The following is a 25,927-nucleotide window of genomic DNA, read 5'->3' as shown; positions in this document are numbered from 1 at the left end:
AAAAAAACTGCAAGGAATGACTTTTCGAAAAAGTTGGAAAACAGGGGAGAAAGTGGATCACTAAAGGAGGCTGACCTGGAGCTGTGTCTAGGAAAGATAAAAATTCAGGAAAATGTCTTATGATTCAAGAACAACAACCAATAAGTAAAATGCTTGGTTGGGAGACCTTAGAACCTCACCTGGTTGCTTTCTAAGTTGTTTTCTCTATCCCACTCCCCCAAGCTACACATCCCTCTCTGAGGTTTCCCAGAAGCAGTGGAACACCTCTGCTTTTACCAGCAATGCCCCTGAAAACAAACCTCTTGACATGCCCCGCCTTCTTGCTGTGTGCTCCCAAAGACTTCGGGAAAACAAAAAATGCAGGTCCCTCCTTTATTAGAAAGACCCTTTGGATTTTGCATTCAGCTTTGTTATGATCTTGAGAAAATATCTGGGCCTTGATTTTGTCAGCTGGAAAATGAAAACATTAACCTTGATTCAAGGCTTTGAAAACTGTCACAACCCATTGGTGGGTCATGAAGTGAAACTGATGAATCACAACCGGCATTTGAAACCCGATAGAGAAGACAGAAGAAATAGAGAAGAAAAAATACCAGATTATATCACACATATTGTATCATTTCATAAAATATTTCTTGTGTGAGTGTGTGTTTGTGAATGTGCGCACACTATGGGTTTCTGTGGGGGCCGCAGCATAAAACGTTTTTCTTACATGGATTGTTGTAACCAGCCTGCAACATCTCCAACAGCCTTGTCTTATCAGCTTTGTCCGATCCTCCTAGGCGAGGATGTACTCATCATTCCGTTAGCTCAGCCCCGTTGTACGCTTGAGATCTCCCCTTACTGCATCATCAAAGCTAATTTTTCCCCCTTCTTACCAGATGACTGAACTAAAAGACACCTGCACGATTCCCTAGGTTTAAAGCAAAGAAACCCTTGGTCCCTGGGTGGAAAACTTGGAAAGTTACCATCCGTTAAGGCCAAGTAGCTTTCCTTCCATGAGGAGTTGCACCGGCAGGTGAGCCCCGAGTTGGTGTGGAGATTGGCACCTGGAGCTGCGGGTGGGATATGCAGCCTATGTCCAGGGACTTAAAGACAGACAGGGCAACTCCTGTGCTGCCAACTAGAAGGGAGACCGCCAGCCACTGTGGCTGACATTCAGTCTTCAATAGAGCCGCCTGGATGGTGGAAACAAGCCCACCACACCAGCTACCTGTGGGGGTAGGGAATGATCCCTCAGTGCCTATTATCCCTTAGCGAGCCCCAAGATGCCTACTGGCCTGCTAGCCAGGAGATTTTATAATACCTGAAGAACTCCTGAGTGCTCAAGCAGAGGGAGGGAATAAAAGGTGAGGGCAGAATTCGATTTACCAGCTCCACAGGCCATTTCCCTCACCGGTTCTCAAGGATTAGGATGCTGAGAACAGTCAGCAACTGGGGGCCTTCTACCCTTTCCTCCCCTTTGTTCACTGGGATGGGAAGGACAATAAAGCGGCAGGCTGGAGAGACTGAGGGGCTGGTTAGAGATTTCTCAGGCTGCTTTTTGAAACACTTGAAGGAGCCGGTCCATGCTATTGTTGTAGTAAAATAGAAAGCGGAACTATTCTCTTTTTGCAAAAAGAAGAAGAAGAAAAAGAAAGAAAGAAAAAGTAAATGAAAGAACCCCCCTCCTCCCAGCATCTTCAGGAGGCCTCAACGCAGGCCATTAACATGGTAATACCATCCTGTTTGCATCTTCTTTGTCCAGCGTTTGTCTGGGATCCTGGCCTCTGGATGCTGGGCCCTGGATGCTGGAAATACTTAGGCCCCAAAGGAGAGGGAGCTCACAGCCACCAGTTTCCTGAGGGTTGGACTCCGAGAGGGGGCTAGATCCCAGGCAGAGAGTTGAGCCTCTCTGTGCAATGAAGTGGGAAAGGCAGAGGTAGGAGGAGATCTCATGAATCCATTTTTCCTTTGGTCCCCAGAGTTCACCATGCAAGTCTCAGTGCCTGCCAAGTGAAAAAGCTTAGCAGTTTGGCTAGCCTCTTAGAGTGATGCTCAGGTGTGCTGGGGCCTAGTGGAGAGGGAAGAGCAGGAGCTGGTTCTGGGAATCAGCTTTAATGGTGTGTGTCCACAGAAGCACCTGGCAGCAGAAAGGAAAGGGAGTTTACAGTGAACTCCAGGTTGACGCACATCTCCTCTGGTCATGTCCTTTGTTCCCTTGGCAAGCCTCAAATGTTGTGCCACTCAGAACACAGCTGGGACTCAAGGCCAGGAATAAAGATTCTGTCATTGAAAGCAGCTGGGCTGTGTCGCTGGCACTGCAGGAGGCCTAGAGGAAAACCCAGGTCCCAGCTCTCTGGGAGCCCTCCTAGTTTTCAGGGGCTCATAGGCACAAACACCTGCAGACTTGGTGAAACAGAACCTAAGGAAGGGGAGGCCCAGGGGAATGAAGGGTTGATCTAGCACAGCCTCCCCTTTACTCCTTTCCACAGGGATCTGGGGAGGATTTGTAAAAGAAAAGCCAGATTGTTTGGAACAGGACAGAAGATAGTGGCTTAGTTCCCCAGTAAGACAGAAGCGTGTTTTTTATACCATTTTTGCAAAATCAAAGTCAGGTATGACAGGTTGAATTTGGATCCTGACGCTGTTGTCTATCAGTGCAGGTTTAAATGAGCAGCATAAACTGTGGAGTGGGAGCTGGGGAGACCAGGGAACCGTGAGACCGGTCCAGAGAAAGCGCTGGAAATGAAATGAGTTTCCCATATCTCCAACCACTTGGCATAGGGTGGCAGAAGAAAACAGAAAACAAAGCAACAGTGATCCTTTTTAGAGCTGAAAAGCTACGTGCCTCATCTTTCTTGGTTTGCTTTTGCAATCAAGAACGGTTTGATCACCTTTTGAAACGTATCAGGAAAGGCATTAATCTCTTCTGTTTGTTCCCTTGTCACAAACTTGCGTTAAGTTTTCCCACCCCGTTTTTTCAGTCACTGAGCCAACTGGATGATTTATTGAAAAAAATTTCCCCCCAAATACCACCACCTGAGTTCATCCGATTTCAGTTTGAATCAGTAACCTATCAAAATGTTTTATGCTGCTGGACTCAAAGTGACCCAGAAGATTCTCAATTTATTTCCATCCAGGTACAGAGGTGTCTGCATGGTAAATACCACCTCCGCACCTGGCACAGCCTGGCATTCTTGTGGGAGCCTGGGCAAAGAGCCCTGGAACTCAATGGAGCAAAGAGAGTGAACTCCTCTCCCAGAGGTCATGGAGAAGAAGGCAGAGCAGACCTGTCACATTGTCCCCAGTCTGCCAGGTGCCACTGCAGCCTCAGAAAGTTTGTCTAGGCCAAGGCGCTGACCTTTGCTGCTTCTGCCTGCCTCTTAGTGTGGGACCTCCCGGGGAGATGAGAAAGGAGAAGAAGGGCTCCTGTCTGCTCAGTTCTCTTCTCCCCTGTCCACATTCACTTTACATCCCCTCCCTCCGTGACATCTTCTTATACAGGCTGTCTGCTTTGTTTACTTTTTGTTTTTTCTGGCAGTTAGCCTTGAGGAGAGATTTTACAATATTTGGAAGTATTTTATAATATATGAAAAAATATTTTAAATACAGAACAGTACAGAAAATCATAAAAGAAAACAGGTGAATCTAACACCCCAAATAAATACTAAAATTTTGTCCTATTTGTTTCAGATTTTTTTTTTTTTTAATTACAGGAATGAAACTTGACAAACGTTAGGACTCCTTTGTACCTGTTCCTGGTCCATTCCCTCCTTATCCCACATTCCTCCACAAAAGTGAAAACTCTCCAGAGTTTGGTCTACATCTTTCCTCTCCATTCTTAAAAACGTTTCTACATATATGTGAATCCACACATAGTATAACGATTGATTTTGAGTGCATTCTGATATTTGCATAAACGGTTTACTGTACAGGATTTCACAACTTGCTTTTGTTGCTTAACATTGTTTTTGTTATATAGCCATGTGATACACAGGTCACATGATACACAGGCCACGTGATACACAGGTCCTGCTCTTTCACCTTAGATATCCACATCTATTCAGTGTGTGAATATACTACACGTTACCCACTCCCCTACTTATGGAAATTTTGATTATTCTTAACAGTTTTATTACGTGTTTCTTGATATTTAGGTATGAGGGTTTCACTAGGTATATACAAAAAACGGAATGGCTGGTCAGAGTGTCTGCACGTTTTCATTTTTACTATATTTTCCCAAATTGCTCTCCAAAGACTTTTAGCAGCGTACACTCGTTCTGGAGATAGTGGACCAATTTCTCTGCAGCCTCGTATAATCATAAGTTTGTTGTCATCTTTCCACAGGCAGTCTTCTCATGCCTTCTTTAGGGATGTGCTGCACTCTAGCCTCAGTGACAGAGCAAAACCCCATCTCTCTCTCTTAAAAAAAGTCTTCATTTCCCTAAAGTTAACTATGGAATACTTCCCAGAAAGCGAGCTTTTAATCTCATCCATCACCCTGGTTCTCACTTGAGGGAACTGAGTTCCAGAAAGGTAAAGTAATGTTCACTGCCTCAAAATTGGGTTTGTAGCCCTTTCTAAGCCCTCAGCCTGGGCTCCTAAGATTTTAGAAAATTGGAAGTGGGTTTGGGCTCTCTCATCTTCCATCATGGCAGCCCCTGTGGCAACTTATCTCTCAGGCTTCATGAGCCTCTGTTGAGATACTTTCAGGCCTGTCTTGAAATTTGAATCTGGAAATTCTAAGCTTAAATGGATTGGTCATACTGATATAATAATCCTTCAACAAAGTCCCTGAGTGCAGTTCAATTATAAGTTTGGCCAGGTGTAACTATAACCTAAACTAACAGTGGTATACATGATAGAGATGTACTACTTCCTCATGTCGTGCTGAGGAGAAATGCAGTCCAGAGCTGGCATGGCAGCTCAGCTCTACATGTCTATCCAAGAGTCCAGACCATTGGCTTTTTGCTCTGTCACACCTAGGATGTTGCCATTACCATGGTCCAGAATGGTTCAGCATCATGCCCTCCATCCCAGTAGCAGGATGTGCATGAGATAGAGAACGATGGTGGGAGGGAAAGCATCCCCCTTCCCTTGGGACATTAACCAGAAGTTATACACATTATTTCTGTTTATATGATGTTGGCCAGTCTATAAATATATGATCAGAAAGGCTAAAAATGTAGCCATTAATCTGGGTGGCCATATACCCAGCTAAATTTTGGGAGTTCTGTTATCATGAGAAGAGAAAAGAAAATGAATATTCGGTGACACAGCCCTTTCTGAGGAGCCCAGTTGCAGAGATTAGGTGCAATAGTACAGACTTAAGGGCTGGGCTTGTTGCGTAGTAGACTTATACTCTTAAAATGCAGCATAAATATTGTATGTATTAAAAAGTGCCATCAGGACCTGCTTTGGTTCCAGACTCTAAAGTAGAAGAGAAAGGGTATCACTTCACCAAGGGTCAGCACCCAAAAATCTTGTTCTGCCCACCCAAAACAAAATCTCCTCCAGGAAGGAAGTTTGGTATGTGTTTTGCTTTTATGCAGTATGCAAGAAAGAAACTTCAGTGAGAGCTACTATTGCTTATAGCACAAGGCAGGGCATGAACTTGGATCCAAACTCATAGACCAAACACTTTTTTTTTCCAAAATGTTTTTTCCTGTCTCTACTTTTTAAAGACTATGAAACAAAATGTCAGTTGGAATAACATTATAGAGAAAAACTTTATTCCAAGGCCTGGACTATAGTGAGACTGGATTTACATTCCTCTTTTAGAACCTGGAAGCCACTTGGCTATCTTTGCAGAGTTAATAATTTGCATTTACAAAAATGGCCAGGTAAGAGTACCAAAATATGTTAAATCAATTCACATTGTTGATTTTCTTTGAAAGTCTCTTCCAAAGAACTTCATGTTCTTTCTGGAATATGATTTAAGCTGCATTTCAGTGAGTTCGGTTCAGCAAATATTTGTTGAGCATCTATTGTTCACAAAGCATGGTGCTCAGGGGTCAAGGAATATAAGGCTGAAAAAAAAAAAAAGGTCCCTTCCTTTTAGTAGCCCAGAATCTAGTTAGGAGAGATGTAGTTAAATAAGTTTAATCAAAAGCAAACTGTGATACCTATTACCAAGGTTCAAACAGTGGAATATAGAAGGATAAAGGAGGTAGACTCATTCCAACTAGGATGACTGAGGAAGGTTCCTGAGAGTACGTGGGACTTGGACTGGACTTCAGCTTGTGAATGCTGACAAAAACCACATTCCATTGTCTCTTGACAGAAGCCAATTTCTTTTGCTATTTGAGGATAGATTCAGGGACACTGGGGAATGCTGATTAGTTCCATCACTAATGCTGATCAGTGGTGAATGTTGAATCATGCTGACTAATGTGTTCTAAATGGATTGACTCAACAATAAAGGGAACGTTGAGAGTCAAGAGTTCAGATCCTGAATTTCACCGATGAAGTGTAAATCACTTCGCCACTTAGTACTTAATTTTTTTGTCAATTAAAATGTGCTCGTGGGTGAGAATCCAATAAGTCATCTTGACCCATGAGGGCTTCAGAAATTTCAAAGATAACAGACAGCTTAACAGTGACTACCAGGACAGGCTTATGCAACCTTGGGTTATTCATAGTGCACACAGAGTCAGAACACCCATCACATGCCCCTCGCCAGCCATGCGAAACTTCTGTTTCCTCACACATGCCATGAGAACTGACAAACAGTGCACTGAACTCACAAAACCCGACAAATAGAGGAGCTTTTGAAAAATCTTCCTATCTACCTACTGGGGTGTCTGTGTCTTTCTACAACAAATGTCGCCACAGAACTAAGGGCTTGCATTGCAGACATAGCTCTTTCTCTCTTTTGACATCTCCCCAGCTAGACTGCTTGAGAACCTGGCCTTCCATGTCCAGATGTTTACTGAATTCTGAAGGCCCCCCAAAGAGCCCAAGTTCTTTTGTTGCTCTCCAAATCATTTCCCACAGAGACTGACCAATGTCCTGAAGGAGCCCTTCAATAGGGAGGATAAATGAAGGCAGATGAAGACATGACCCCCTGAGGCTTACCCACATCCACTCGAACAAAGGGTCTGAGGCACAACCTTGTAAGGAGTGTTTTGGTCAGCAGCGTCCCTATGCGAGGCCAAGTCTCCCCTACAGGGCTGCTTTCAATGGCTACCATCATAGTGGAAGTATTGGGCATTTGTTAAGGGCTATGGTGTGCTAGGTGTAGCACAAAACATCTAAATCATGCTCCCCTGCCTTTGTGAGGGCTTCCTGGCTACAGATGGCAGCTGGCTTTCTCAGGGGAAACTTGGGGGTCATAGAGAAAGCTGAAGAGGGGTGCTTGCTTCTGTGGATGACCTCTTCCCGCCCAGCGCAGCGACACTCCCCTTTTGTGTCTAAGCTATCCTTAGTCAAGCCAGGGCTGCAGGACCCTAACCCACACTTCTGCTGTGTTTCTGGGTCGCTGAATTGCGAGGCCAGTGGCTCTGTGGGTAATAGGTATGGAAGAGGACCGCTGTTGGAGGAAAGTTCCAATCAGGTTGCTGGTGGGAAGTTAGTGCATTTCATAACTTTTTTTTTTTTTTTTCAAACTTGCTTTCTCTCTTTTTTTCTCCCCCCTTTAGGCCAACAGAGGCCATAGGAATACTGTGACCTTTGTCTAGAGTTGATGGGGGTGTGATTTGTGAAATAAAACAGGACCGTACTGCTTGGAAGAAGGAAACGGAAGCTGACATAATGGGGATTAATTAGTTGATTGCTGTTGAGATGGTAACAGATTTGCTCCTAAACCATTGAGCTAGCGATTTCAGACCTAGCAGGGAAGGTGAAGATGAAGAAGCCTTTGTTCAGGTCTCTAGATGTGTAGGGCTGAGGGCTTTGCCGCCATGGGATGTCAACAGCCATAATAATAATTTGCACTTATATAGCACCTTTCAACCAGGCACCTCAAAGCGGTTTAACCACATTAATTAATTAAAGCCCACAATCCCCCTGGGGAGAGGAGGAGGATGACTAACAAGATTTGTAATTACAGGAACGAACATTTCCGAATAAAGTATTGTCTACCAAATAAAAAGAGTAGGTGTAAAGGAATTGGGGTCTCCAAATAGTAACCAATTCAGAAATGAAATCATGGAATGATGTGGGAGGTTGGGGGCGGGCATGGGCACGGGGGTCGACTCTGTGTCAGAGGGAGGTCGATGGGCTCAGAATTCACTGACAGGTTCAGATCCAGCCAAGAAGTGGAGCATGTATGGTATTAGTGGCATTTGAAGGTCATTAGTGGCATAACTATTGTAGTGTAAATTCAAGTTTCATTGGTATATTGTGTATAGCCCTGCAGAACAAAGAGTGAGACTCATGCAGTATTTAATAAAGGATGAAATGATTTCTTTAGATTTAAAGCCCAAAGCTGGGCCAGTCAATTAGCAAATAAATCAATTGGTGACCCGTAGGATAATTTAGTCGTTTCGTTTCCAGTAGAACACTCAGCCTACACGTTCCTACTGCCATGAGGCTCTGATTGAAGCATCAGGCTGGGTTCAGGGCAAGGTCTGGGGTCTTTAGCCCCTTCAAAGCCAGGCATTAAATCTTTCCAGCCTTTGGCCTTGCTTACCCAGGTTGTTATTGACCTCAAGCTATCCTCTGTAGAATCATGTTGTACCTGCTCCTCCATCAGATATTTTTAGTGCATTGAGGGCTAGAATCAAGTCTCCTCCTATTTCATGTCTCCTATGAGTGCCCAACAGAGTGCTGTGCACCAAGTAGGTACAGATTGATGAAGAATGATGAATGACTGAGTCCTTTAAGCACTCAGGATTTGTTGAGCACATACCAAGTATTCAGGTAAAGCTTGAAAACAAAGCTCAATGTGTGCCTGCCCTCCAAAAATGTACTCCAAGGAATGGGAAAAGATTTACAAACTATTAACTATAATATAAAGCAGAATCACATCCAAGCCCCGGGCAGCAAGGGCAATAGGAAGAGCATCTTATTCAGCTGGAGTGAAAGGGAAGGCATTGGTGTGCTGAGCATCGGAAGGCAAGAAGGATTTGGGTAGACCTGGAAGAGGCAGAACAGGCAGATGTCCCAGGCTGTGACCATGTGTCTCCCTCTGAGTGAGGTACATTTTGAGAACTTGGGATGTTCAATAGAATGTTGGGGAAAACCAAGGTGAGTTTTCGCATTTAATCAGGAAACGTACATTTCCTATGGATTCTTATGACATGAATTGGTTAATTTCAAACATCAAGGGATTATTTGAGAAGTTGGAGGTGGGGTTCAGGATACATGACTCCAAAATCCGGCACCTTGGCCTTGAAAAAATAGCAGAAGCAAGAAGGCCATTTTCACCTTCCCCTCGCCCTTCCTCTCCTGAAGCAGGTTGTAAAATGTTCATTCCTAAAGTGTTCACTCTCTACCCACAGGAAAGGAATATCCTTATCTCTGAAGACACGGGGACAGAGAATAATCTGAACAAACAGGCCTTGCTAAATTTCCCCCAGTTTATTCCCATTAGATCATACTCTTTAGTCCTCCAGTCATACTTCTGCATGACTATCTACTCTTCATCAAACTTAAGCATAAAAATACACAGATTTCCCTGGTTTGGGGGTGGGTTTTTTTGTTTTGTTTTTTGTTTTTGTTTGTTTGTTTTCCAGAGTCTCACTCTGTCTCCCAGTCTGGAGTACAGTGGTGCAATCACAGCTTACTGCAGCCTCAACCTCCCAGGCTCAAGCGATACTCCAACCTCAGCCTCCCAAGTAGCTGGGACCACAGATGGGCGGCATCACCACACCTGGCTAATTTTTTATTTTTTGTAGAGACAGGGTCTCTACTATATTGCCCAGGCTGGTCTTGAACTCCTGGGCTTAAGTGATCCTCCAGGCTCAAGCCACCTTCCCAGCTCAGCCTCCCAAAGTGCTGGGATTACAGGCATGAGCCACCATGCCCAGCCAGGTCTTCATTTCTAAAGGTTCTCATATCACATAAAACTTACATTAAATAAATTTTTATGCTTTTCTCTTGTAAATTGTTGTTGTTGTTGTTGCTGTTTGAGATGGAGTCTCGCTCTGTCGCCCAGGTTGGAGGGCAGTGGCGTGATCTTGGCCTACTGTAACCTCTGCCTCCAAGGTTCAAGCAATTCTCCTGCCTCAGCCTCCCATGTAGCCAGGATTACAGGCATGTGCCACCATGCGCAGCTAACTTTTGTACTTTTTTTTAGTAGAGACGGAGTTTCACTATGTTGGCCAGGCTGGTCTCGAACTCCTGTCCTCAGGAGATCTGCCCGCTTGCCTCCCAAAGTGCTGGGATTACAAGTGTGAGCCCGGCCTTCTCTTGTAAATCTATCTTTTGTCATGGGGGCCTTGGCCATGGGTGGGTAAGGAAAAGATATTACTTTTTCTCCTGTGCAGTTTCTGGTGCCCAATATGGGGTGACTGAGATACCCTACTCATTCTGGATATTGCAAATGAGATCCTGGGGCAACTGAGAAAAAGCTGGAAAAGTAAGAGTTCTTATCAAACTCAGCTCTCCCAGATCTCCGTCTGTAGTGCTTGGTCAAGAAAAAAATTTCTCCTTGTCCCTTCCTTCCCAAATTCAGATTAGCAGGAGATAAAAAACAAAACAAAATATGTCTATATTGTGACTCTCTGGCTAAATCTGCCTTTAAGATAGTCATTTGATATTGATCCTTTCCCTCCCAGGGACTGCTGTCTTTTTCCTTGTTTGTCTCAATTTCTGTCCTGATAACTTGGTTTGATTTTCTCCCTGTTGGGGCATACAAGCTGTCTTGAGTTCCCCAACCAACTTCAGGGGAGGGAACTCAAGAATATGGCTGGACAGAAATGTGGGTTGCACCCTATTTCCAGCTATCCTGCCAACTATTGCCAGCTCTTGGGGAGTTTGTTTGTATCTTTCTTTTGACTCTCTTTGGGGATGGTTCTGGATTTGGGAGGGCTGCACTCTTTTTTAAGAACCCCTTCTTAATCCATGGTGAAGTCGTAAAAGGCTCTTTGGTTTTGGTTGAGTCACTTAGTAGGTACTTTCAGTTTAAAAGAAGAAAAAAGTAAATGTGTATGTTTTTCTCTTGTTAATCTATGTTTTGTTATAGTGCTCTCAGCCACGAGCCTTGAGATGGGTGAGGAAAATATATTACTTTTCCTCCCTTACATTGAGCAAGATGCTGTCTGTTCTCTGCAACTCCTAATTTGTTCTCTCTTCACTTCCATTGTCTGCCAAGAAAAAAAAAAAAAAAGCTAAACTGTTCACACATTAAAATGGATCACTCACAAGTGTCTGAAAAAAAAGCAAGAGGAAGACATATCCTAATCCCAAATGTCAAAAATTAAGTGGCTCCTCCTTGAAACTACCTTTTTGACCCCAAGAAACACTAAGAGAGTGCCCTATATCCAGTGTTTGACAAATCAATACAGTACTCTCCTGCCCAAAGCCCTGCAGGCCTTCACCACAAACCATGCTGCAGGGACAGGACCTAAGCACTGCCTCTGATACAGAGCACTTGCTGTGTGTCTGACACACACTTTACATACACAATCTTCTCTAATGCTTCTAGGACTCTTACAAGGTAGAATTTTGTATTATTCCTTCTCTACAGATGAGGAACTGAAGCAAGAGAGGTTCAGTCTGTCACTGGAAAGGATGAAATGTGGATTTGAACTCAGGCAGTTCTACTCTCTTTTCTCTCTTATCCGTTGCCCATGTAATATTTCTGTTCACAACTCTTATTCATCCTCAGTTCACTGAAGTACTCAGCACAATACTACACACACAATAGTAAAGAACTTGTGAGTATTTTCTAAATAAAAGAATCACCAGGAACAATGCTAGTAGTTTGATCTTTTACTCTGGGCATTGATGCTCAGAATATAGCAGAGGCTCCATCACTGCCTTCTCCTGTCATTTTTAATGATCAGAAGACATGCACAGGAAAGTTGCCCCAGGAAATGGTCACAAGAAAGGACACAGGTAGCATTCTTCCCCACAGGCTGATAATCTGCCAAGCTGGTACCACCCATGAGATGCTAGTGTGGCATCTTGTATCATTAATTACTTTTACTAAAAGTAAAAGTAATGATGCAATTCAGAGATATTTTAGGGGGTTGTGTGTGTGTGTATCAAAGTTCAACTTTGTCTCCCTAATCCTGCTAGCCTTCTGGCTATTCTGTTAAGGTATTGCAGTCCTGATGAAGATTCAGAAATGTGTGGTCCCTGTCAGCCTACAGGGTGAACATTTTGGATTAACCCAGAGAGCCTTGAACTCTGTGCATAATGTCTTTTAGGTTGTGGGTTGTGAATAAAGCAAAATGACCGCTCAGAGACAGGGTTGTAAAAGTTTGTCCAGCAAAACCAGGATTGCCAAATGAGAATTCTGGAAAGGGAGGATAAGGATTAGGTAATGGGAGAAAAGTGAGTGAAGGCAAGGAGAAGTGCAAAATATCTGATTCTAGCCTAAAAACTGGTCTTGGAAACATTTGGAAGGGTCATTTTTTCCAAGTTTTATTTTCAATATCATCACCATCACTTTTATCCTGTGGCTGTGAAAGGACTTTCTTCATTCCACTCCAGAATTCAAAGAGGCTTCTTTTGCACAAATGGAGGGAAGGCACTCATCACACTTCTCAGCCAAACATCCTAAGTGTGAGAGAAAACACACTGCCTACTTCTGAATTTCAGTGAGGGCAGGGTTCAGATAGAACACATGTTTTCCAAAACTCCAAATAGATCTGCTAGGAGAGGAAACCAATAAATCACTAGACATAAGTCAGGACACATTTGGTTTTGTTGCCTATCAAACAGTCCCCCCAAATCTCAGTGACTTGCAAAATCCATACATGTCTGAGACTCTCCAGACAAGCTCTCCTCCATGTGTGACTGAATATTGCACTTCAGTATTAACATGCACTGCCACAGTTGCCACAGTAGGGGAAGGGAGAGGTGGATAGGGGGAGAGAGAGAAGAAAGTAAGAAAGAAGGAGAGATTGAGCACTGATAATTAAGTCCTTCCCTCAAAAAATGATATACATTCCTTCAACTCTCCTGGCCATGCAGCCATGCAGCCAGCCACTCCTAACTTCCAGGAGGCAGGAAGGTACCACTTCCTCCATGTTCTGAAGGAAGGGGGATCTGGATGTTGGTGAACACCTGTAATGTTTGGCATGCACAGCTATACCCAATGGGCTTGCAAATGTTTCCTTCTTCCATATTCATGCTTATATGTACCTTTCCCTCAGATTACCTGGCATACATCAAAGATGTATGGGGTAGCATTAAGGAACACCAGTTTTGTAGCCTATTTTAGTCCACAGGTGACCTTTTGAAATAGAGGGGTAGCCAGGAAAGACCAGTTAACTGTGGTACTTTTCCTCTAGAACTTGCAGACACAAGTAACTCTGGGAAGGGATAGTGGGTTCAAGGGAGCCATGGCCTGATAGATAGAACAACTAGATGGGCGGATCACGAGGTCAGGAAATCGAGACCATCCTGGCTAACACGGTGAAACCCCGTCTCTACTAAAAATACAAAAAAACAAAGCAAACAAAAAAAACTAGCCGGGCGAGGTGGCGGGCGCCTGTAGTCCCAGCTACTCCGGAGGCTGAGGCAGGAGAATGGCGTAAAACCCGGGAGGCGGAGCTTGCGGTGAGCTGAGATCCGGCCACTGCACTCCAGCCCGGGCGACAGAGCAAAACTCCGTCTCAAAAAAAACAAAAAACAAAAAAACAGCTAGTTTTGAGTGACCCCAGACCATCATGCCTTGTGTGAAAAGACTTTTGGAAATGTGCCCTTCCATTTCCATTCTGCCGCTTTTTACCAGACATGATGCACATTGCTTCAAAGCCCTGTGATTTTCCAGAAAGCAGCTCTCCCTGCAAGAGAGAGAAACTTTCCTTTATTATTCTTTCAATAATGAATTCCTGCTCGGAATCGGCTGCCTCCATGTGTTTTCAGTCAAGTGCTGATGGCAGCCTTGCCTAGGGGCATTTCTAAAGCTGAGGACATAAGAGATGAGGGAGGTCTCATGTTGACAAGAGCTGCTTTTGGTTTTCCTTCCAGTTTAGCCCTCCTGAGCCTTGAAATGGGAGATAACAATGATTCATCAGCTCTTGTTGGTGAACCAACATGACCACCACACCTCTTTGCTCCTTTCAACCAATGAAAAAATCATGGTTTTAAAGCTTTCCTCAGAGAGATTTGTGGACCTGGATTTTGGTGACTTAATGGGGATTTAACTTTTTTGGACCAAACCAATATTTTGTAGATGCCAAGACTTCCTTTCTTCAGGTCTGAAACATAGACTTGGCGTACCCTGACATGATAAGAACAAAGGAGAAATTAGGTCACACTATTTCCTGCCTAAAACCTAATCTCAAGTACACAGGCTGCTTCCAAGTAAGCTGTGGTGGTAGGCTATGTTTGCTGAGAGCCAGCCGACTCACTCTCCCTAAAGCAAATCTCTTCAGATAATAGTTCAGTTATCAGCCTACCTACTTGGAACTTGTACAAACTTTTAGTTACAGTTGGGCTCTTTTCATTGGGAAGAAGAGTCTCAATTATCTCTGGTAAAAGGGGACATATACTGTTAAGGATATTGGTGGTGCAGAATTGGAAAGCCTTCTGGAGGGGAGGCAGCCCTGGGAATTCATTATCCTGGGGTCTCCGCTATTTTCTCTACATGTCTGCCCAGGGCTACTGTCACTCTCCCAGCAGATTTGTCCTGCATACTAGAGTTCTATTTACTCAAAACTTAAGTTTGCACATGGCTCACCCTTGCGTTTCTCCCTACCCCTTAGACCTTCAATTTCAGTTTCCATTGGCTGTTTTCCTTGGTTAAAATTCTGAAGAGACAATCTGATTGCTCGGGCTTATCTTAGTGTTTTGTCTCAGACAACATCACTGGTCACTAGCTAACCAAACCCTTGTTGGCTAAGGAAGCCACTGAAAACATGGCTGCCCAAGCAGCAGGAGGTATGGGCAGGGCATCTTTTGGTAGAGGGGCTGTGTGGGAGGGCAAGACAGTGATGAACTCCAGGGCATGCTTTATACCCTCTAACTGGACTGCTGCAAGCATACCCATTCCCTCTTGCTTCTTGCTCATAACTGTATACCTGGTCCACTTACACCCTCACAGCCTAGGCATCTATTATTGCTCACCTCCAGCTCCTGACTCCAGGATCTTACTTCTCCCCTGTTGAAGTGCCCAGTCACAGAGGTATAGGACTAGTGAGTGAGAAGGAAGAGCTGTTGAGATTTATTTAAGAATATAAAGAAGATTGGGGAAGGTGTATAATGAAAAGAGGAATGGAAATAAAATCCCTCTCTCAGCTAAAGAAAATTGTGTTCCCACCATGGGACCCAGCTACCTTTCCTCCTTCCACTAGTCTTTGGAGTTACTTCCTTTTCCCAAAAAACAGCATCAGCAGAAGCAAGAGGAACTTCCTTTGAGGAACCCTGACCAAGCAAGTGGGAAGATATTCCCTCTTCATTAACCCCCAAGGTCTTCTCTGTCCCCTGCAAGGATCCCTTGTCCCTATCCCTGATCCTTGTCTTTCTGCAGCCCCCACCCCCAGGTCTTGTGAAGCCCAGATTCTTGACTAAGAAGTCCCAAATAACTTTCAAACTAAGATTTTAGAACGCAAGTGAAAGACTCGGTTTGGATCAAGTTTTTGCCAACTGTATTCTCAGTGCCCAAAGCTCTTTATTGGAAGTTATTCACAAATCTTCTTGATGGTTTTTGGAAGACTAGTCATGTGTGGTTTTGCCCTATTTCACGAGTCAGAGAAATTGTGCTTTTTATGAATTCATGCATCAACCAGAGCATTAGTGGGAAGATTGAATTGTGACAGTATGCTTTACCATTTATTCATGAGATACCATCACCTTTGTAACTCATCAGATGGCTAAAAGCCAAACGCAAATCATCTGCATTCAAATTTCAGTCTGCCCATATTATTTTTAGTGGACGTGAGTCTGGGAGTGAAGGAGAGGCTAGTCTAAATGTCTGTGTTTCCTTGCCCTTTCCTGAGCTCCGAGTATGTCAAAGGTGATTAAATCATGGTCAAAGTTTGTCCTGTGACTGACACTTTTATCCAGTGACTAAAACTGCAACATTTCCCTAGGAACCTATGATAGTGTTTGCAAATCTCTACTGTGGGATTCTAGTCAGTTCCTCTGTTCCTCCGGAGCACCTCCAGATCCCTGCCCATTCTATTTAGAATCGGAGGTTTAAGTCTATTGCCACTGGCTGTCCTCTGGGGCCCAGAAACCTATATGGGGTTTGTCCAGCCTCTCATCCCAACACCATCATCCAAACCCCACAGTCATTACCAATCTAACAACTTGAAAGTTGATACAAAGATGAAGCAGAAGCCAGTTTGGCTTTCTCCCAGTTCTCCATGCCCTTCCGGAGTTAATCAACAACCACCTATCTTTGTGTCAATAACATAAGCCTCTCTAACTAGAACACCTGGTGAAAAGCCGGAGGAAAGCTTAAAATGAAGCAAATTTTGCAGTGATTATTCTGACCATCACTGTTTAAGCTGGACTCAGGATCTCCAGACAAAAACTGCTTGCTAAACCCAACCAACTAGCTGGATGAACCTATACCTCTCAGTGCTCCTTAAGCCACTTTGGGTTTTGCTAATATTTTTCATGCCCACACCTCAACTCCAAAGTCTGTAAACTTTAAGCATCAACTCCCCATTTCAAGCACACGGGGTTTAGTGAGATGGCCTGAGTTCATCTCGCTGGTAGAATTCTTTAGTGGCATCTCCCCATCCCTTTCCCACCCTCAAAGCCCATCCTGATGGTGTGGTCACAGCACTGGAGAAACCATAGACCTTCTTAACTGGGATTACCAACACCCTCTCTTAGTACCTATTCACATGGCCTTGGATGTTGGGTGACTGCCTGTTCAGGGAAAGCGGGGAGGGTGAGAGGGATTGAAAAGGCAGAGGGCACATGGACAATAGTTCCTTGCTATATTAATCTGCTCAGGCTGCATAGAGATACCACAGACTGCATGGCTTAAAGATCAGAAATGTATTTTCTCACAGTTCTGGGGCTGGAAGTCCACAATCCAGGCTCCAGCAGGTTTGATTTCTCTGGAGACCTCTCCCCTTGGCTTGCATGTGGACATCATCTCTCTGTGTCCTCACATGGCTTGTTCTCGGTGTGTGAGCTCCTAGTATCTCATCCACTTCTTATAAAGACACTAGTTCTATTGGATTAGAACCTTATCTTCTTGCTTCTTATTTTCTGTATATCCATTGTATGTTTTTTGGTTTGAGGTCACCATGAGGCTAGGACCTCGTATTTATGACCCTGTTTAATCTTAATTACATCCTTTTATTTTATTTTCGGTTGCTGACCATGATGTGCAATTCATTACCTTTTTTTTTTGAGATAAGTCTCGCTCTGTTGCCCAGGCTGGAGTGCAGTGGCATAATCTTGACTCACTGTAGTCTTCACCTCCCAGATTGAAGCAATTCTCCTGCCTCAGCCTCCCGAGTAGCTGGGACTACAAGCACATGCCACCACACCTGGCTAATTTTAGTATTTTTAGTAGAGACGGGGCTTTGCCATGTTAGCCAGGCTGGCCTTGAACTCCTGACCACAGGTAATCTGCCCAACTGGGCCTCCCAAAGTGCTGGATTACAGGTGTGAGCCACCATGCCTGGCCATTAATTACCTTCTTTTAAAGGCCCTATCTCTAGATACAATCTTATTGGAGGTTAGCACTTCACATATGAATTTTGAGGGGACACAGCTCAACACCTACCATAACTGTTTTCCTCACAGAACATCCCTTATCCTCTGATCTTGCCCTTCTTATCTGATTGGGAAAAAAGTAGATACTAGCCAAGAAATTCAAGTATGACTGCAGTTTGAGAATTGCTAAGCTAGGTAGGGATGGTGCATGAGACAGAATGAAAAGGTGGATGGATGGATGCATGAATGGATGGTTATTACATGGAAAGACAAATGAATGAATAAATGACTTTGGCAGTGTATTGATGGCACCAGGACAGAAATTACATTCTGTTTCTTTAGGGTTTGTCTCTTTTTTTTTTTTTTTAAATAGTACAGGGGTTACAAACTCAAATGTCCACGCTAGACAGGTAAAAAGAGTTGCAAAAAGAGGCCAGGTGCAATAATAGGCAGTTGTAGGGACTGACAGATTAGAGAGAGCCTACCGTATTTAAATGGGCAGCAGTTACTGACAAAGAGTCCCATTTTGACCAAACTTGAGTCAGGCTCCTCTGAGTCGTCTTTCTGACTAGGCCTCAACCTTGGGCTCTATCCTTGGCTTGCTTAGTCCAGTTTTAGCAAGAATCCTGCTAAGTCAATTGAGTGAAAATTCCCCACCCTTGGTATTTGATCACTCTCAGTACCTAATCATATTCCTCAGCCCCCACCTCTAATATCCTATCACCCTTGCCTGCCTTCAGTAAGAATCCTGCCATGTCAGTTTAGCCAGAATCCCCCTAGCCTTGGTGTTTCTTCTTAGTAATTTTTCATCCACTGACATCCACCCTGCTCTTTGGCTATAAATTACCACTTTTCCTTGTTGTATTTGGGATTGAGCCCATCTCTCTCTATGGCTGCAAAACGCCATTGCAGTGTTCCTTCTTGAATAAAGTCTTACTTAAAGCCTTTAACAAACTGTCATGAAAAATTTCTCCTTCACAATCTCAGCTCCAGCCAATTGTTATCTTGTGGGATGCTGGCCTCATGTTGCCAGAACGTCTGATTTTACAAGGGAAGCCAGAAATCTGGGTTTTCAGATAAATTTTTTCTTTATTTTTATTTTATTTATTTATTTTTCGAGATGGAGTTTTGCTCTTGTTGCCCAAGCCAGAGTGCAATGGCACAATCTCAGCTCACTGCAACCTCCGCCTCCCAGGTTCAAGCGATTCTTCTGTTTCAGTCTCCCAAGTAGCTGGGATTACAGGTGCACGCCACCACGCCCGGCCTTTTTTTTTTTGTATTAATTTTTTCTTTAAATACATCTTGAAATTCAAAAATTATAAAATAGGCTATAAGTCAAATGAATGCTTTTATAGTCCAAATGCATCCTGGAGGCTGCCAGATTTCCACTCTTGGGAGACATCTGTAATGTTATCACATAAGGATATAGATGCTTGTGAGTTCAGGCCCATGAGTAGACTGCCTGGGTTCCTGCTGCAATCCACCACTTACTAGCTTTGTGATCTCAGGCAATTATGCACATAATTCTTACAGTTATTGTAAGGTTAAAATTATTCAATGCATGTAAGTACCTAGAACAATGCCTGCTGCCTAGTAAGAAAGCAGTAACTGTGAGCTGGTATTATTAGCTAGTATCATGAAACCTCTTGGTTCCCAATAATACCATTTCTGTAAAATGGGGGAAACCCATTTGCCTTTTTTACCCCCTAAAGGCTTGTTGTGCAAGTAAAAGAAGAACAAGTGTGAAAGAGCTTGAAAAAGTGGACACATTAGTAAGAAATACACCAGGCATTTCTATGTTCCTATTCCCACAGATGAGGCACAGCCTTTCCCAGTGCAGGGCTGGGACTCTGTAGGAAGAGGAAAATAGCAGTAACTAGAACCAGACCTTTCTTCTTTTCAGGTTCATTTGTTGTTTTGTTGTTCTTAGCATTTGGTGAGTTTTTCTTTTTCTTTCTTTTTTCATTATGAAACATTTCAACATTCAGAAAAGTAAAGAAAATAGTGTAATGAACACCCAAATGCTCGTATCTAGATTTCCTAATTATTAACATTTGGCAGATGTGCTTCACTTGGTGAGTTTTCCTGGCAATTATATGCGAATGGAACATGCAGAGATGTGGTAGAGAAGTGGGGAGAATTGCAGAATAAAGATACAGACTGGGAGGCTGAGAGCCGTAACTGCCTCAGCCACCACTTATTTTTTAAACATGTAAGATCCAATCAAGTGTGGAGGGTTGTGCCTGTTGGATAGGACCCTGGAGAAGGGACTTTTCGGCAGAATGGTTTGTTATGGAGAATACATTGTTACCACCTTAAAGAAAGAAATATAAATGAGATAACAGAAATGATTTTATCATTTATGTGATTTTAATATTTTTAAAGTATCAATTTTTTGCAAAGATGATATATGCATGTATTGCTTATGTCATTGAAAATTAAAAATTTCTAGAGAGACTTTCAATGTGAAAATGTCTCCGCCATGAAGAACTCAGGGGTTGAAACTTGTGGATCTGAGAGAAGTCTGATAAAATCAGTGATTTAAAAAATATTGGTCACTAAAAATGAAAGGTTTTAAAGGCAGAAACACTCTGATTCAAGGAAAGTATATGCTAATTATAAGTGATTCATTTCTGGTAGATTACTGAAAAGATTCTCTAAGACATATTGCCCCATTTCTCAACATCAACTATTACCGCATTTAAATGCTAACTCTTCTCTCTGGAAAGGATGTCTTAACAACATGAAAGCAACTAAACTTTGCTTTAAAATTCTATTATTCAGACTCCTCATTAATTTAAGCTGACACTCCTTCTCAATTGGGGCAAATCATCAAAGCTTTATTGTATTGAGAACCTTGAATTCAGCAACAAAGAGCATGGGGTATGGAGGGAAAACGTTGGGAGGGGAAGGGTGGAGAGCTCCCAAGGCCCAAAGAAGGGAGGGGTAGGGAGGAACACTGCAGGAAGGACAGCAGAGAGAAAGATGGACCATGGAGAGGCCAAGGGGAGAGCAGGGAGTTAGAAAAAGACTGAGATAAGCAATGGGAGGCCTCCTCAGTGGGGCCTTACACTGTCAAACTGCCCCTGGAGCCTCTGTTCATCAACATGGTAGGAGCAAAACCAGCCTACAACTTTGTAGTCACAATTTTTTCTCCAGAGTTAAGGATAAAAAGGGAACTAGGAGATAAGGAAAGGGAAAACATTCCCTTTCTTCCTACATTCGGGTGCCTCTCCAATCTTCTTCCTGTGGCACCTGCCCAGCAGCCAGTCCTGCCAGTAAGCCCACTCCACAGACCCTGAGGCCTGGAGCCCCAGCCCTGGTCATGGATTAGTGCCTGGCCAAGTTGCACCCCCACCTCAGGCCCCCAGCAGCGCTCCCTCTCTTCCTTTCTGTTGTGATTGACTCTGAGATATATGATGTGGGATGTACTAGGTGCAATGCATCGTGTTCATTATTGAGGCATAAGGTAAGAAAGGATCTTTTGAAATGTGAGGACATCATCCACAAACTGTCATTGACCATCTACGATTTATAACTAGAATGTAGTAAGATTTGTAAGATGAACTGTAAAGCCTAAAAGAAAACTGAGTTTTTTCACTGTGTAAATTTAGTAAATATTAATTTCAAAAACCAAAGTAGCCCCAGTTGGTCTTTTCTCTGCATCAAAACAATCCTCAAGGATGCATGAAAGCCCCATGGACACTGTGGAGCAGACAGCTCCTAGTGTCCAGAAACCCATCTTAGTCCACGTCGGGGGCACTGTAAGAATTCAGTCCTCGGCCTACCACCTTCCAGCTCTGGGCCCTCAGAGAACGCCCATAGCCTTCCCGAGTCCCAATTCCCCAGTTTGTAAAATGGGAATAGAAATAATCTGCCTAATTTTCATGCCAGGGGGCCTGTGAAGATGACAGGGTAGATAAATGGATGGTTTTCCAGCCTTCATGGAAGGCCTGAGCCTGAGTTTATGACCTCCTCTCCAGTTTTAAGACATAAATCAGATCATGCCATTCCTCTGCTCAAAACTCTCAAGTAACCCTTTTTCATTCAGACTGAAAGCAGAGTCCTTCCACAGGCTTAGAAAGCCCTACCAATTCCAGCGGCATCTGCTTCCCCGCCTCTCAGGGCTCCTGGCTTGCTCACCTGTTGCAGACACACTGCCTCCTAGCTGACCCCTGTCACAGGCATTCTTTCACCTTAGGGCCTTTGCATTTCTGAACCCTTTGCTGGAACCCTTTTCCCCAGAGGACCATAGCTGACTCCCTCACCTCCTTTCCTCACATAATGGATGGCTCCCTCACCTTTAAATTTTTGCTAAAATATCACCTTCTCTGTGAGACTGACCCACTTAAAATTGCAGCCAGCTCTGCTTACCCCCATCCTTCTCTTCTTGTATTTTCCCAAAGCACTTATCTCCATACAAGGTAATAAATAATCAATAGCTCACAATGTTAACCCTTCCTTCTGTGTCTTCTCTGTTACCATATAAGCCCTGGAGGGCAGGCATCTTTGATTTCTTCATTGACTTTTTTCTTAAGCACCTAGAGCAGTGTCAGGTGTATTAATGACCTGGAATAAATAGGTTGGATCTTTCTTAGGAGTCCAGGATATAACATCAGTAAAAGAAGGGCTGCTGCAACTAAAGGGATTTATGAGCTCAAAATCCCTTCTGCTATCTCTCCATGAGCAAGTGCAAAAACTGCTGATATTTGTTCTCATGTGTGAAACCAGTTTTGAAGTTACAAATTGCTACTTGATGTCAGGTCCAAGGGCCTACACAATAGCTTGCACATAGCAGGTGCCCAGTGGTACAGATTATAAGGGGAAGGGAAGTAACATTTGTTGAGCAGCTACCAAATGATAGGCAGTGTCTGTGCCTAGTGAGCTATAGAAGTGATTTCATGAAACTGTCAACCCTTCTACCATTGTCTCTCCAGTACCTCGTACCAAGCCTGGCATGTATTAGGTACTCAGTAAATGCCTGCTTATTTCCCTAACAACCCTCTGAGGCAGGTACTGTTATTCCCATCTTGGAAGGGCCCAAGGTTCAGATTTAGGTAGCTTGCTTAATGTCATACAGCTCGTGAGTGTCAGAGCCAGGATTTAAATTCTTCTCAGACAAGCTGCAGCCTCTCTGATTCCTTGAGAGAATGTACATTAGACCATCCCTCTGAGCTTCCCTGAAGCAGAGCTATCTCCCAGCAACCCCAGAGATGAGGGGAGGGGTCTCTTTCTCCACCTGGACTCACTTCCTCCCTTTGTGCATTTGGCTCACCTGGAGGGGTCTCCTGCTACCTTTTGATTAATGGGTCTGCCCTTCCCATCTCCCCTGGCTGAATGACCCCAGAGTTACCAGCAGTTCATCTTGAATCATAAATCAAGTTCTCAAAGACATTGCAGCTTTGTGCTCAAAATCTCACTAGAATTCAAATTCTTTGTGAAAGGCATTCGCTTATGAGTAGAATGATGGATTCATCAAGTCTCTCCTTTTAAGAAAAATCTGGATGGTATCTGCTGGTTTCTCCCTGCCCCCTCCAAGAAAAAAACAGCCCTAGTTAGTCAATTTCATGTAGTTAGAATTCCCCCAAGGACCTCATACTGGGCTTCCACCCTGGCCATACTAAAGAATAGCCCTAGTTATGTTGCCATTTTACATAGATAGAAATCATTTGCAACTTGCACATTCGTTGTGCTTCCCATATACCCACGATTAGCTCGGATTTTATTTTTTAGCCATTGCTGAAGTGTCACGCACCAGCTATTTACACTGTATAGGGACAAAACAACCTAAGGTATGTCCCAGACCTATTTTAGAGAAGCCAAGAGGCAGCCTCTGAGTCTCCGGTTGCCAGAACTCTAGCTCTGGGAGAAAGCATCTCCATAAATCTCCCGATGCTTTATGCCAGGTTAGAATTTCTCTTGGGAACTTTTGAGTTTGTGTAAGAGTTGCCTTTAAAGGCAATTGATGAACTATAGATGTCAGGCGGGTTTTCGTTTTCTGTGTGTTTTTTATTTCATCTAGAACCAACAGTGGCCTTTAGAATTGGATTCTTTTCAGAGACTCTCTCTATAGGTTTCATGTTCAAAGGCTCCAGGTTAGAGGAGTTCGGGGTTTAGCTGAGTGTCAGAAATGACCAATTCTGACTAGATGCGGTGGCTCACGCCTGTAATCCCAACACTATGGGAAGCCCAGGCAGGTGGATCACTTGAGGTCATGAGTTCGAGACCAGCCTGGCCAACATGGTGAAACCCCGTCTCTACTAAAAATACAAAAAAAAAAAAAAAATTATCCGGGCATGGTGGCACGTGCCTGTATTCCCAGCTACTCGGGAGACTGAGGCAGGAGAATCCCTTGAACCTGGGAGGCAGAGGTTGTAGTGAGCTGAGGTCACACCATTGCACTCCAGCCTGGATGACAGAATGAGACTCCATCTTAAAAAAAAAAAGAAAAAACACACACACAGAAATGACCAATTTCACCAGTGCTGCTCTATTAGCAAAAGGGTGGGAGTAGTTCTTCAGGTGTATGACTATCCTGTGTACTGGAGGACATTTGTACTTCCAGCCTCATCCAGAAAATGTCTGGAGCACTCCCTGAAGCACTGTAACAGCCAGAGGTGTCTGGGCAATATTCCAAGCATCCCTGGTTGAAAACATCAGCAAGGCTATCTCTGAAAGATGGTGAACTGGGGCAACGCCACGAAGTGTCACCATCAGTGAGGGGTCAGTCCAGATGGGCGCGTTCTTCCCACTGTAAGCTGCTTCCTATTCTTGCTGCCTTTGATGATCTTTGTCTGCCTTCAAGTCGGGTTTGTTACAACATTTGTTTTCATCTCTGATTCCTGCCATATAAAAATGGGGGCAATGGGAAGGAGAAAGGAAATACTGAAATTTTCCCTCGGCCTATAGCCTCCCAAGAAGGGTCGTGTTCTCTGGAATGACTTTTAACTCTTTATCCAGTTAATGATTGGGAGAGTTTGCTAGATGTAGGTTCCCAAGCCTAGCAAGCAGAGTATGGGGTAAGAGATAGAAACAGGGGCAGAAAAAAAGTGGATCCATCAGGACCCAGACATTGAGGTGCAACCAGTGGGTCTTCTCCACCTCCACAACTCATCAGTTCTGACTTGCTTGTAGATTCCTGAGTACCGCTCATCCACCCTATAAGGCATGGTGAGTTTTCTCTGATCTCTAGAAATGTCAGCATTCTCTGCAAGGTGAATGGCCAGAGTCAGGATCTTCTAGTCGGGCAGGGATGATATAACTCCCTGGGCCCAGGAACCATCCAGAGAGGCTGTCAGATAATCAGCATCTCTTCATGCCCTGTCTTGCTTCTCTTGGGCATGACTGCCTCACATGCCAACGCCCAGGCTTACAGGTCAACTATTCCAACCCTGCATCCTGCCCGCCCCACTTGCTGGGGAGTGCTCTCCACAGCTCTCAGCGCATCCTGTTTGTTCAGACCCCTTTGTCTTCCACTGGCGCAATCGAGAGAGAGGATTCCTCCGAGCCCCTTTGCTTTTGGCTTTGAAATCAGATCCTGGCACACCTGATTACACTCAATAGCTGGAAATGGTAAGGATGTCCGATGGCAGAGAGCTCTTGTTTTAAGCTCTGCATGCCAGGAAGGCAGGGGGCTGGGTCTCCTCAGGGCTACGCTGGAGGGGGCAGGATGCTCTAGCGGAGGAAGCAAACAGTGTTAACTTGAAGGGAAATGCACTTGACAAGGAACTCGGAGCACGGGCAGCCAAGCCGCGTAGAAGCAGTAACTGAAGACACACTGTGGGGCTCAGACCCCTTCCTCTCTGCTCATATGCCCCTAGATGGGAAACATTCAGTTCCTGCCCAAGGGAACCAGGAGGGCCAAACCTGTCTGTCCTGCTTTTTCTGTAGAAGTGTCAGCTCTGAGGCCTTGACTAGGTGGAATAAATAGTGATTTACCCCCTTAACCACAGTGAAAAACCCATCAAGCATTTGGATATGAAGGGCAGCCCCTGTGTTCTCAAGGGACCCTCAGCCTCAGACACTGCCTCTTTTCAAGCCAAGATGCTGCCCTAACACGCAAGTCCAGTGGCTTTAAGAGTCATTATGAAAATTTCACACAAACCAAAAGGCACAAAGAGCATCCGTGTACCCAAACCCAGCTTAAGAAATGAAATGTTACTGATGCAATTAAAGCCGCCTTTGTCCTTTTGGTCCTATCCTT

The 25,927-nt window shown here is 44.1% G+C and overlaps 1 protein-coding gene across 4 annotated transcripts in view; it reads left to right on the top strand.

The window, feature by feature from the left end:
* The window catches only part of RAD51B (RAD51 paralog B), an 800,423-nt gene that overhangs the window by 646,138 nt on the left and 128,358 nt on the right, over positions 1-25,927 (top strand). The window contains exon 11 of one of the 4 annotated variants that reach the window (XM_011949706.1): positions 7,623-8,066. The exons of the other annotated variants lie outside the window; for them this stretch is intronic. Within the exon in view, the coding sequence (XP_011805096.1) occupies positions 7,623-7,639 (17 nt within the window). The 3' untranslated portion in view covers positions 7,640-8,066. Of the gene's footprint in view, positions 1-7,622; positions 8,067-25,927 lie in introns of those variants that run through there. 4 annotated transcript variants of the gene reach the window in all.

This window comes from Colobus angolensis, unplaced genomic scaffold (assembly GCF_000951035.1).
Source record: "Colobus angolensis palliatus isolate OR3802 unplaced genomic scaffold, Cang.pa_1.0 Scaffold3, whole genome shotgun sequence".
Taxonomy (NCBI): Eukaryota; Metazoa; Chordata; class Mammalia; order Primates; family Cercopithecidae; genus Colobus; species Colobus angolensis.
Note: the sequence above shows the minus strand (reverse complement) of the source record. Positions and strands in the feature narration are given on the sequence as shown.